Below are 13,888 nucleotides of genomic sequence, written 5' to 3'. Positions count from 1 at the left end.
TCCTTGCATGCTAATGTTTTCCGCGTTGCTGGGGAGCAATCAGAATCACTTGTTCCCACCCCCTCATGCAACTCTCCAAGGCACGAGGCACGATGGGATTCTGTTATCCGTTTTGCAGACCTCCCAGCTGAGGGTGCTCAGTATGGCAGGTATTCTCAAGTGAGAAGCCACTTCCTGATTCTGACTCGGACGGCCTGAAGGGTCGAGGGTCTTGCCACTGATTCCCAGGCTGGCTGTGGGAATGTGGGGAATCTGTCATGCCCTTCTCTCAGGAAATGCTGAGGGCACTCAAGTACCACTCTTCAGGATCTTCTTAGCCCTCCAGCCCGAAACTGTCATTAACTACCAGGTTGTTTTTGGACCTAAAAGCCATGAAGTTTCCATTAAAAACATGAACCCTTGATTGTGAATCAGGGAGCTCTCAAGAGCAACGGAAGGAGAACCTGCAGTGAGCTGGCAGGAGAAATGTCAGCTGTGGGACGAGGGGGGAGTGAGGCCGTGGGGCACTGGCCAGATGGGGAGCCTGGCAGGTGCTTGTGCATCCTGAGGCATCCAGAGCACCCCCCCACCTGCACCCCACCCCCACTGCCCTTTCTTTTTTAAAGAAGCCAGGCCTGCTCAGGTTGCAATGTTGAACTTTTTTGTTTTAACAAAAAGTCTTTTCCTCAGGTCCACCCTGATAATTATATCAAAATATTTTTTTCCAAAAAGCATTTGGTAGCCAGCGTCAATATTTTCCCCTTGAAGATTTTCAAATAAAATCAAAGTAAATGATCTCAAGGTCACCCACACTTCAAGGAAAGCAATCTCTAAGGAATTTGGAGTTTGGCTGGGTTTTTGTTTGTTTTATGTTTTGTTGCTTTTGAAATATACTCTCACTGTTGTTTGGGCTGGACTTGCATGCCTGGGCTCCAATGATCCTCCTGCCTCAGACTGTCCAGTATTTGGGGCTACAGACATCTACCACTGCCACACTCTGGGGTAACTTGGAAGTTGCCATGGTTGCAGTGGAAAGTGTAAGGCCAGAACACTGTTGAGCTGTGACAGGGGCTTTGTTTTCCTCCCAGTATTCACTCGGCTTTTGCTGAAGTGTGTGTGTGTGTGTGTGTCTCTCCAAGAGAAGGAAGGGGAACAGCCAGGAAGCTGCTGGAAGCTCCTCTTTCTTTTTCTGAGCTGCCCTTCAGGTGGGGCACCTTATGTGGAGAAAGCTGCCTTCTGACCAGGAGGACAAAAGACAGTGTCCACCACGTGAGCTCTCAGAGACCTCCCAGCCTTAGAGATGAACTTCCTGGCATGGCACTGGGCACAGCGTTGAGAAATCAGCCTTCGAAACTGGTGCTCCTGCACTTGGTCAGTGGGTTAGAGCCATCTTCCCAGTGGCAGGCCTCTTAGAAGGGCCAGGCACCTGCCTGCTGAGCCCGCCATGCACGCTAAATGTACTTATTTGGCTCCATGTGGACTGAGGGTTGAGACTCACTCAGCAGCTCCTCCCATGCCTGCTAAAGTCTCCAGGATGGGATTTAGGTATCTAACCTGGGGCCTGGGAGGTCCTGTCTTCCTGAGCAAGCTCACCGTTTTCTGCTGACACGCAGAGCATGGCTCCCAAGCCTTTCTGTGCAGATGAATGACTGGGGACCAAACTACTGGCCTCTGCTCTTTCATTGCAAACTTACTTACCTGTGGCCTCAGAGCACCAGGTCAGCCATACTGTCTTTCTGCTTTGCCTTGAATGTTAACCCAGAGGGGACAGCACAGGTCCCCTCCCTATGGGCCTGTCCTCTGGCTGGCTCAGGGACTGCCTGGTGCCTCTGGTCTCCAAGCTATGTACTTATCTTGTTTTCTTTTTCCTGCCTTTGAAAAGCGGAGATTGGGGATTATGACCCGGGAAAGCACCCTGAAGGCTACAGCTCCAAGTTCCAATTTTTCCCAAAACACTCAGAGAAACTGGAAAAGAAAATTGCAGAGATTCACAAGACAGAACTCAGGTATGTGACACTCTCTCAGGGCTGTAGCCACTGAGCACACAGCTCTGGAGCAAGCCCTCTGCTCTCAGAGGCTGCTCGTTAACACAGAGCAATGCTCTCAGCACTGGTGACCCTGGGATGTCCTGGTTTCAGTCACACACTGACAGCACAGCCTCCACCCAGAGAGACTAAACTCCTTACCAAAGGCAGTTTAGGCCTGGCGTAGGCATGACCCTGCAGTCTACAGCTGCACCATGCTGACTATGCCCTGTCTTGTCTCATCTCGGAAGCTAAGCAGGGTCAGGCCTGGTTGGTATTTGGATGGAAGATAACCTGCCTGGGGCCCAGCTCATGTGCATCTAGGGCTTTGCTTTAGAGACTGTGGCTTCAGCACACCTGAGACTTCTGCACCAGAGATGCAGTGGCTGATGCTCACAGAGCCTTGCCTCCCTCAGCCTGGCTTAGCCTGTCCAGATTATGCAGAACGATAGGCCTCACTAACGTACCCTTTCACCCATGTGAAATAGGCTTTTCTGCAGAGAGTAATTTTTTTTAAGACCAACAGTAGAGTATCTGGACTCTGCGTCATGTATCATGCTAGAATACTGTTTCCCAGACAGAGAAACTATCTGCAGGGCAGGGGTGTGCACTGGAATACTATAAACTAAAGAGAGGCTGGATTACCATTTTAATATATTACAATTTCATTTTACTTTCAGGACTTTGGATGTATTAAGACAGTTAAGCAATAATCAAAAAAATGTATTAGCCAACATAGAAAAGACAGGTTAAATTTAAACTACACTTAAAATAAGAATTGTGTTTAAAGCCAGGCATGGTGGTGCAGGCCTTTAATCCCAGCCCTCAGGAGGCAGAGGCAGGTGGATCTCTGTGAGTTCAAGGCCAGCCTGGTCTACAAAGTGAGTTCAGGACAGCCAAGGCTAAACAGAGAGACCCTGTCTCAAAAAAAAAAATTGTGTTTATTTTTACCTTTCTTTATTTGCGTCTATTAATTAGACAAAATCATGGGTTACCTTGAGGGTTTTGTTCTTCTTTTAAGACACTTTAAAAAGAAGCAAAATAAGATGAAAGCCACAAATTATAGTCATAACCTGAATCATTCACAAAGGAGTATTCTGGGAGAAAATAAGCCTAACAAATCTTATGTGTCTATGGGAGAATTGGAAACAGAGCAGTGGATAAGAGTGGGAATATTTTCATTCAAATTCTTCTGTTTGTTTGTCTGTTTTTCGAGACAGTGTTTCCCTGTGTAGCCTTGGCCATCCTGTAGACCAGGCTGACCTTAAACTCAGTGATCCACCTGCCTCTGCCTCCTTGAGTATTGGAATTAAAGGTGTGCACCACCTTGTCCAGCTCATTACAAAATCTTTTTTTTTTTCCAAGACAGGGTTTCTCTGTGTAACCTTGGTTGGCCTGGACTCAACTTTGTAGATCAGGCTGGCCTGGAACTCACAGAGATCTGTCTGTCTGTGCCTCATTTACAAATTTTTTTTTTTGTTTGTTTGTTTGTTTTTCGAGTCAGGATTTCTCTGTGTAGCCTTGGCTGTCCAGGACTCACTTTGTAGACCAGGCTGGCCTCGAACTCACAGGGCTCCACCTGCCTCTGCCTCCCAAGTGCTGGGATTAAAGGTGTGTGCTACCACCGCTCTTAATCAGATTCATGCATTTTCTCTTCTGAGGCAGGACTGGCTGGGGTGGGCCTGGGCACTTCTAATAATACTAAACTTAAACTGAGCCTGCCACACTATGACCTTACCCCCAAAACTTTTATCTTCACTCAAAGGTTTTATAACCTAAAGCCTCCTTATGATTTGCAAACAGACTGTCGGTGTCTGGTGTGACCAGACAGGCTCCTGTCAGAGTGCAATCTTGGGTTTTTCCAACCTTCTCAGTGCAGAGCCCAGGGTCAGGCCCCTTCACTGTCAGGGAAATGGTGACCCATTGTGGTAAATATTGGTATGACACAGACCTGCTTGTGGGTTCCCATAAAGGATGTGTGCTGGCTGCCCCAGAGGGTACAACTGGCTACAGGGTAGTGGGGACATTTCTGAAGAAAGTTAGTCCAAGGCAGGAGAATGATGCTTACTGTGAGGACCCTGGAGATCTGAACCAACTCCAGAAATTAACGGATTCCCAGGGGCAGAGTCCTCCAACATGGAATAAAGACACTCTGAAAAGGCAGTTGCTACCGTATGCCTGCTACACATTTTCCAAGCATACCTCCTTGCATCTCAGGTTTGCTGGTAGATGTAGGGGTCTGCCTTCACCCTGATACCTACAGATATGGGTTCTGCCTCATTTTTATAGTGTGAAAATGCCGGAGTTGTCTTTCTTTCCACGACTTCGACAGCTCCCGTGGGCTCAGGCTGTGCACTTGTTTCTTGATCTACTTTCCAGAAGTGGCATAGAGGCTGGCACGTTACAGCACCAAGGGACAGCAGCCACTTCGTGCGGGGGGTGGGTGGGGGGGAACACCCGAGGGAGCCTGACCTGCTTCTCGCTTGGGTGGGCTTGCTTCCTGCTCTGCCGTATGACTTTAGGCAACTGATAAATTTAGAAGTGAGCAATTTTTGTTCCTGCCTGCCAGCCAACAGAGCTGATGACCTCACAGGCTCCCTTCCCCACCTCACCGTCTGCTTTTCTCAGGACTTTGCGTGCAGAGGAGCTCAGAGCCAGTGCCACCACTGGCCCCGTGGTGGTTTCACCTACACGTTCCAGGAGGCAGGCAGGAAGAGAGCTGTGCCAAGGCCTCTTCAGACAGCTGGGGCCGGCTTGATTCTACCCCTAGTATCACCCTGTATGTGGAGAGCTGTGGGGTGTAGAGGTGTGGCGTGTGTCCTACGGCTTCTCCTGACAGCTCTTTTGGCCAATAGACAGGGCTGAGTGGGGCATACTGAGCCCTTTGTATGTTGGTCCATGTCAGCTCACAGACAAGAAAGCTGTGCCAGTAGCCAGCCTACAGTTGTGTTTTCCCTGTTTCCACAGGATTGTGAAATACCAAACGATCATTATTTCTGACTTCTGTTTAAAATCACATCATCTGGGTGTGGTGGCAAATGCCTTTTGGGGGTAGTATTTTGAGACAAGGTTTCTCTCTGTAGCCTTGGCTGTCTTTAATTCAATTTGTAGACCAGGCTGGCCTTGAACTCACAGAGACCCACCTGCCTCTGCCTCCCTGAGTGCTGGGATTACAGGTGTGCACCACCACGCCCTACTCTGGCAAATGTCTTTAATTGCAGCACTTGGGAGGGAGAGGTAGGCAGATCTCTGTGAGTTCAAGAAGACCAGCCTTTTTATAGTGAGTTCCAGGCCAGCCAAGGACATTGCAATTTTCCCATAACATCTGGCCAGTGAGATGGCTCAGCATGTAAAAGCACTCGCTGCTAAGCCTGACCCCAAAGTTTTATTTGTGCATGTGGATGTTTTGCCTGCATGTATGTGTGTGGGGTGTGTGTGTGTGTGTGAATGTGTGTGTGTGTGTGTGTGTGTGTGTGTGTGTGTGTATGTGTGTGTGTGTGTGTGTGTATGCAACACACTCTGAGGCTAGAAGATGGCACTAGATCCCCTGGGACTGGAGTTACTGAAGATTTGGAGCTACCGTGTGGATACTAGGAATCAAACCCAGGTCTTCTGCAAGAGCACCCATGCCCCTAACTGCCTAGCTATCTCTCCAGCCCTCACTCTAAGTCTCTAAAGTTCTACAACCAAGCAGAATACCCTGTGGACTAAGTGGAAGTGTGTAGCCTACTCTATCCAAGTTTTTTTTTTTTTTTAATGCCTCCTCCCACCCAAGGTGAGGCTGAGAGAGACAGTAAAACCTTCCTCAGGGTCAAGTGAAAATGTTGACAGTGTGTGCAGAAAATGTCCACTGTAGCTTTCTTCTCCCAGGTAGTTAGAGCCTGAAGGTGGCTCCTCTACAGAGACTGCTCCTAGCAAGGTCAGCTAAACCTGCCTCCTCTGTCCAGCTGTCTGTAAGCCCCCACATCCCCACTCAACTGTATGTAATAAGCACGCTGGCTGCGTTTCCAGGGTGCTGCAGCCGCTCCAGCCGAGGAGAGCCCGGCCTGCCCAGCTGATCACTTTCCTAGCAGGGAGGTTACCCCTGGGGAGCCACTGGGACAGGAACCCTGAGACCCTCTCCTTTGCGTTCCAGTGGTCAAACACCAGCGACGTCCGAGCTGAATTTCCTAAGAAAGGCACAGACGTTAGAGACCTACGGAGTGGACCCTCACCCGTGTAAGGTAAGACTCTCCTGCGGTGAGGGACTTCACTGACTGTGCCTCCTGTAGCGAGGCACAGAGCACTTGTACCCACAGGAGCGCCTCTGTCTGTATCGGTATCAGTGCCATGTTGAAACCTCCCCTGGAGTCAATGGTGCCACATCACTGTCAGAGGAGCCCAAGCAAAGGCAATCTAAATAACAAATCTAAACCCCCGTGCCCTGCTTCGGCAGCTGTGGGTAATTTGGTAGAAATCAATAGAGGGGACATAGGGAGAGCTCCCCACAGGGACCAATCAACAGCCATTTCAGCAGCTGTCCACCCTTTACTGACCCATAATCTAGTTTCTTTCCAAGAGTGGGTCTCATTGACTATAGTGGCACAAGTCACAACATGGGACTGTAATGGAGTCACCTTTGATTCCATTATGTGCCTGTGAGGGTGAAGCAGGAACCAACCAGGGACACAGTGCCTGGCGCACGTTCCTGGCGTATCAATGATGCCAATTGGTAAGCCCATCCCTGAGAGCAGCGAGACCCACAGCCTGGCTCTGATAAGCCCATCCCTGAGAGCAGCGAGACCCACAGCCTGGCTCTGATAAGCCCATCCCTGAGAGCAACGAGACCCACAGCCTGGCTCTGGCCACTTCCTCCCAGGACAGCTCACATCTCTGTTGTTTTAGCATACTGGTCACTGCCTGCCTCACCTTGTTTTTGTAACCTTTCCATTCCTGGAAAGGCTGCAGTATCAACAAGATCAGGGTCATCTTCCTCATAGCTGAAGGGACACTGTGTTCTGTCCTAGCCATCTCGGCTTGATGACAGCCATCTCTGTCATCTTGGGTCTTTCCATGGTCTCCCCTCCCCTGAGTCTGTGTCTAAATTTCCCCTTCTAAAAGGACACTGGTTAGACTGGCCTTGGGTTCCATCTCACAGCCCCAGCTTAATTTTAATCCCTAAAGACCCTATCCCCAAAGAAGATCACATTCCTAGTATTTGGGACCAGGACTTCAACATCTGAATTTGCAAGGAGGGGGTACAATCCAACATATAAGAAACAGAATGAAGGGGCTGGAGAGATGGCTCAGAGGTTAAGTGCCACTGACTGCTCCTCCGGAAGTCCTGAGTTCAATTCCCAGCAACCACATGGTGGCTCATAACTATCTACAATGTGATCTGATGCCCTCTTCTGGTCTGCAGGTGTATGTGCAAGCAAAACACTGTACAATTGCTTGTTTGTATGTACACACTTATACATAAATAAAAATAAATTTCAAAATATTTTTAAAAAAGAAACAGAATGAAAACTAAAGGGCACAAGGGCAAAGCCATGGTGAGGCAATTTTTTTTTAAAAAGATTTAATTATTATGTATACAGTGTTCTGCCTGCATGAATGCCTGCAGGCCAAAAAGGGGCATCAGATCACATTATAGATGGTTGTGAGCCACGATGTGCTTGCTGGGAATTGAACTCAGGACCTTTGGAAGAGCAGGCGGTGCTCTTAACCACTGAGCCATCTCTTCAGCCCCAAGGCAATTTCATTTTGCCTATGAAGTAATAAAAACTTGGAGAGCATTCTGGAATACAGACGTCTCCCTGCACCCCCCCACACCCCAGACCCCCACCCCCACTGTGCCCCAATTCCCTGTCTGCTGTGCAGCTCACTGCAAGACAGGCCTGTTCTCAGGGCCAGCAATTATGGGCACATCCACAGCCTTTATAGATGACATGAGATTAGCAAGTGGCTGGGAGGTGGTGGCACACACCTTTTCTCCTAGCACTCAGGAGGCAGAGGCAGGTGGATCCCTGTGAGTTTGCGGCCAGCCTGGTCTACAAAGTGAGTCCAGGACAGCCAAGAGCTCCAAATCCTGACCAGCTAGTGGGACCTTAATGGATTTTGATCCCTCTTCTCATTTGTGGACTGAGTAAGTGATGGGTGAGCGGGGACATGTTCCCTGAACTGGTAAGTCATTCTAAGACCTCAGAAACCCAGCTATTGCAGAAATGCAGCCTTCCCTATTGCACAAAAAAAAAAGCCCTGAAGTTTACACACACACACACGTGTGCACCATGGGCACTTGACAGCTAGGCTGGTGTCTGGCCTAAATTGATGTGCACTCCAGAACCATGGACTTCCGGCTCAGCCTCAGCTTTGACGAGTTTGTCCCTCATGGGCACTCAGAGGTTGAAAGGGCCATGAGAAGGAGCTAAGCTCTGTCCTCTGTGTGGCCCAAACCCACCTGCCATGGCTTTTCAACTCCTAGAGTGGAGAGAGGACAGGATGCGCCTGGTCCGCGTTCCATTCGTCCCATTCAGGGCTGGTGGGTCATTTCATGTATTAATTTGCACCGGCTCTTCAGCCAGTCTCAGGGTAGACGCTCTTCACCCCATTTTGTAGCTAACAAAGTTGACGTACTAGAAAGCCAGAGTTCACAAGGCCCAGAGCGGCAGAACAGACATTTGAACTCAGATCACTTCCATTGTTGTGCACTGTACAGGAGAGAGGCCTGAGGTACTGTAGGGGAGGAGAAGGAACAGCTACCTCATTGGACTTTTATCCCACATCCCCAGACCTGGGCCTCCTGCTCACCTGGGCTATGTCAGGGCCCCACTGCAGACGCCACACACAACCCTCAGGTCCTTTTGTTAGGGTCTGGCCACGTTTCCTCAGGCCTCGGAGGCAGAGAGCAATCCAGACGCCCTCACTCTTAGCACTAAGCAGCCTCACTTCAGCAATGCGCTACCAGGCGCTCCCCTTAATGTTGCTACAAGGAGAGCCGAAATAAGCTGGCACATTCGGTGTAATAAATACTGATGATTTCTATTAACAGGGAGGCAATTACTGGGCCCAGGGAATCTGGGGCACGCAGCCCCAGGGAGGACAGAAGAGGGATCGTTTTGATAATTAAATGAGAGCAGAATGTTTCGGCTGGGCTCTGTGCTCCTGGACTGATTAAGAAACTAGCATTGGTCCTGTGCATGCTGATGCGTGTTTTCTGCCAGTGTCCTGGTCTGGTTCTAGGACACTTAGGAGGCTGCCTGAGGGTGTCTGGACCATACGGCCTGACAGGCCCCACCCACCTCTGTTTACTGGGTCTCATCTCCTACTGTGTCTCAGTCTCCAACCCCTTCCTCCAACCCTGCTCACTTCAAGATCTTCCTGCTGCAAGACCTGCTTTTTGGTCTAGCTTCCGCACCCATTTCCTAACTAGAAAACCTTCAGTGCCGGCATCGAAGAAAAGAAAGTCGAATATCACGGTTTCGTCTGACCTTCCCCAGCCTCAGTAGCTATGTTCATATGGACACAACCCTTAATGTACATGGCCGCCCTCCATGCAGAACTGCTGAGGTCACAGCCCTAACTAAAATGTGGAGAATTTAAGGGACTTGGCTACAGCCATGCAGAGCAGCCAGACCTGGGCCTAACAGACACAAGGTGCCTTTCTGGCTGGTTGCTGATGTTGCTAGCAAGTGCGGAGGCAGCAGAGGCCCTCCAGCCACCGGGTCTCCTCACTGCTCCTCCATTACAAACTCTCCACTTTCTTTCTCCAGGCCTGACCCTCCCATCCGTCTAGTGCAGTGGTTTTCAACTTGTGGGCCACAACCTCTTTAGCGTGACTCTTTCATGAAGGGTCGCCTAAGATAAGACACAGATACCTGTGCAAGGGTGGCAAGACCTGAAGATGAGTAATTTACATTTGCTCATGAGTATATTACATTACATTATATAACTAGCAAAATTACAGTTATGAAGTAGCAACGAAAATACTTTTATGGTTGGGGAGCACACAGCATGAGGACCTGTGCTAAAAGGTCACAGAGTTAGGAAGGTTGGGAACTACTGCTCTGGCTGCTCCTCCTTCCAGACCTTTCCCTGTCTCAGGAGGCATTATGAGAAACCCTTTGTACCTCTGCCTAGTCAAGCCTTCTCTCATCCCTGGAAATATGGACCTCCCCCGCCATCACCCAGTGTCCCCTCTGACCCATGTCACTGTCTTATACCATATATGCTAAACCTTCCTATAGCCTGGTCTACACAAGTGCAAACACAGTGACGGATCTCCCTTTGCATCTCTGTAAGTCCACACTGCACCGGGACAGAAAGCTCCCCAGCGCCCACCCTCTATCTGAGATTGGCTGCCCCCCACCTCAGACATTCCCCCCACAAATGCCACTTGCCTTGACCCGTGTTTATGCCAAGTCAGCCATGTTAGACCTGCTGCCTCCTGGCAGGAGTCATGTTTGTGTGTCGTGACTGGTATTCACATGTTGTTAATCACCTCCAAGCACGTGACAGGCAGGAGGAAGCCCAACCGTGTGACGCAGAAGGAACCAGGCTTCTGTCTTCTTTTAAAACCCCTTTACTAGGCCTTTGGGTTAAATGACACTGTGCTTATAGCCATAGCCCTGAGGAATGGTGGTGATAATATTAGTCCAAAAAGTTTAGAAAACACACATAGTCTATACCTGGGCCCAGATGCTTATATTTGGAAGCCTGACTCCATGAGGCAGCTTTCAGGAAAATGCATTTTCTTTAAGGCGAAGCTTACTGGGCCCTGCCGAGGATCCACTGTCTCTAAGGCCAGTCAGGCTAAATGTCTGTGCCAGGGTGGCAAACTCTGCAGATGAGAGAAACCAGAATCACTCGATGGCAGTTTTCTAGCCATCTCCATCATCACTTGTGTATCCTGAAAGCAGATCCTCACCCAGTGTCTTGTTCCAAAGGAGGTGGCGGTACCTTCCATTAGCCCCTTCCACGTGGAAGGCCTGCACTTAAGAGTACCAGGCCCCATGCTTTCTGATGCATCTTAACCCCGCTAGCTCAGCAAAATCCCAAGCCTGGTGCTGACAGGCAGACTGGTGGCCTGTGGTTCCATTGGGCTGGTTGCTGCTGTTTCTGGTGTCTTCATCTCAGTTTCGTTGCAGTATTAATCCCATGGTATTAGAGACCGAGATAATGATAGCCTGCCTTCGTTAGTGGATTTGTTTTGTTTTGGCAGTGCCCGGGATCGAACCCAGGGCTTTGCACATGCTAGGCAAGTGCTGCTCTGCCACTGAATCGCATCCCCAGCCCTCTTCTTTTTTTCTTTTCCGAGACAGGGTTTCTCTGTGTAGCCTTGGCTGTCCTGGACTCGCTTTGTAGACCAGGCTGGCCTCAAACTCGCAGAGATCCACCTGCCTCTGCCTCCCGAGTGCTGGGATTAAAGGCGTGCGCCACCACGCCCTCTTCTTTACCTTCTTACTAAGTTACACAGACAGACCTAGAACTGTGTAGCTAGGCAGACCGAACTGTGTAGCTAGGCAGACCTGTCATCTAGAATCTTCCTGCCTCGGCCCTGGGAGAAGTTAGGACTACAGGCCTGATTGGTAATCACACTTCACCCATCAGAAGATTCACCCCTTAAGTGTGCGTTGCAGTGATGTTTTAGTACATTCCCAGCCAGCACCACCATCTAACTGTAGAACATTGTTGGGATCCCCATAAAGGTCCAGTCATGTGTATATGAGTACCTCCTTCCTCTTTTTTGCTTAGTAATATTCCATTGCACCGCCTAAACGTGGAATTGTTGGGTCATGTGGTACCTCTTGTGTTCAAGAACTTGGAGAAACTTCCCAACTATACCCCAAGGTGACTATACCATTTTGAAATCCCACCAGCAATACACAAGACATTCTCTCTGGCTGTTCATAACAGCCTACTGAGGCTGGGGTCATCACCACACCCATGCTACAGCTGTCACCACACCAAGGCGCATCTGGCGAGGTGCAGGACTGGGTCTCGAGCCATGGTCTTGTGCTCTTAAATGCCCTGCGTATCCTCCTAAGACCTACTAAGAGGCAATTACCCCGCTTCTCCTATGAATAGCAGGGGTGTCTGCCTGTGGTTTTTGAGACTGGCTTCTCAGGCAGCCTAGGCTGGTCTTGAACTATGTAGCTGAAGATTGACCTTGAGACTCTGACCTTCCTGCCTCCACCTCCTGAGTGCTGGAATGGAAGGGTTTTGCCACTACCACAGACTTAGAACAATGTGTTTTCCACCCATTCTCTGTGCTCTCTACCCACCTCTATGGCCCAGTGAGAAGTCTTTCTCTATTACAGGATGTGTCAGGAAATGCTGCGTTTCTGGCCTTCACTCCTTTCGGGTTTGTTGTTCTTCAAGGAAACAAGAGAGTCCACTTCATTAAATGGTGAGTGTCTGTCTTCATCTCCAGAGCAGGTCCCTCGAGCATCACTGACTAGGCAGGGGTTGTGGTGCCCATGTCCTTTGTCTGTGGTGGGCGGCTGTGGTTTGCAGCCTTCTCCAAAGCCTTGAGTTGAGAAATGAACTGGCCAGGGTAGTGTTCTTTTGCGAGGGATCCTGTTCTCTCAGGGGATGTCGCTGAGAGCCAACAACCTCTGCAGACAGAGAGGACACTGGGATTTGATCTCAAGGGTAGCTGCATCTGGAGTCAATGTGAGGGAAGGGAGACCCAACGTGAACTAAGGGTTTGGGTCCGTCACTCACTGAGGGCCACAGCCAGCACAGTAAAGGCCATTCAGGGTCATTTCAATATGTACCCCAGTGCCCTTACTTAACTCTTCTAACAAGGGAGGAGCTCATAGACAAATGACCCCCTCTGACATGGAAAACACCTCCTCAATAGCCCCTCTGTGAGCACCCATCTTCTCCCTTCCCTCTCCCCTGCACCCTCCTTGTTTTGTTTGTGGCTGGGCACAATGTGTGTTGATTGACATTTGGCTGTCTTGGGACCTATTTGCTGCCTCATCCATACAAGCATCTGTCAGTCTCACCAAGATACTCTGTATAATTGGGCGCCTACAATTTTTTTTCTTAAAAATATTTGTATTCTTTGACAATCCTGTGCATTTATACAATATATCTTGATCATGTGCACCCCAACCCCTCCTGCCACTCCCCAGAGGCCCCCCAACACATGCCTCTCCTCCTTCATGTCCTATTTTTTGTTTGCTTTTGTTCTTTTTTTTTTCATTTGTTTGTTTGTGGCTTTTTTATTCTTGTTGAGACAGCATTTCTCTACATAGCCCTGGCTGACCTGGAACTTACTATGTAGACCAGGGCAGGCTTCAAACTCAAAGAAATCCACCTGCCTCTGCCTCCCAAGTGCTGGAATTAAAGGTGTGTGCCACCATGTCCTTTAAAAAATAATTTTTTTTTAAATCTGGTTTTTTGAGACAGGGTTTCTCTGTATAACCCTGGCTGTCCTGGAACTCACTCTGTAGAGCAGGCTGCTTCGAACACAGAGATCCACCTGCCTCTGCCTCCTCAATCCTGGGATTAAAGGCACATTCCACCACCACACGACTAAGAAAATATATTACATTTATGCACACATGTCAGAGGACAGTTTGCTCTCTTCTTCCACCATGTGGGCCCTGGAATTGAACTCAGGTCATCAAGCTTGCCTTCATTTCTCATTGAGCCATTTCAACAGCACCAGAGACCACTAGCCACCTGCACCCCAAAGAAAAATGACCCCCCCACACACGTGCACACACATGCATGTATACATACACATGCATATGCACACACACACACGCATGTGCACACACACACATACACACACATGCATACACACAGAGCAGCCATCAATGCCAGTAGGTCTTCAGGTAATGTTGAATCCTCGTAGGCCCCTCCCTCATCTGTGCAGAAATTACTAGGTG

The 13,888-nt window shown here is 49.4% G+C and overlaps 1 protein-coding gene across 5 annotated transcripts in view; it reads left to right on the top strand.

The window, feature by feature from the left end:
- Frmd5 (FERM domain containing 5) overlaps positions 1-13,888 on the top strand; it is a 271,347-nt gene that overhangs the window by 239,753 nt on the left and 17,706 nt on the right. For all 5 annotated transcript variants that reach the window (XM_051144506.1, XM_051144508.1, XM_051144507.1 and 2 more), the window contains exons 6-8: positions 1,862-1,985; positions 6,139-6,226; positions 12,305-12,393. In XM_051144506.1, coding sequence (XP_051000463.1) covers positions 1,862-1,985; positions 6,139-6,226; positions 12,305-12,393 — 301 coding nt within the window. The remainder of the gene's footprint in view (positions 1-1,861; positions 1,986-6,138; positions 6,227-12,304; positions 12,394-13,888) is intronic.

Source organism: Acomys russatus, chromosome 4 (assembly GCF_903995435.1).
Source record: "Acomys russatus chromosome 4, mAcoRus1.1, whole genome shotgun sequence".
In the NCBI taxonomy this organism is placed as follows: Eukaryota; Metazoa; Chordata; class Mammalia; order Rodentia; family Muridae; genus Acomys; species Acomys russatus.
The sequence above is the reverse complement of the archived record's forward strand: the minus strand, read 5'-3'. Positions and strand labels throughout refer to the sequence as shown.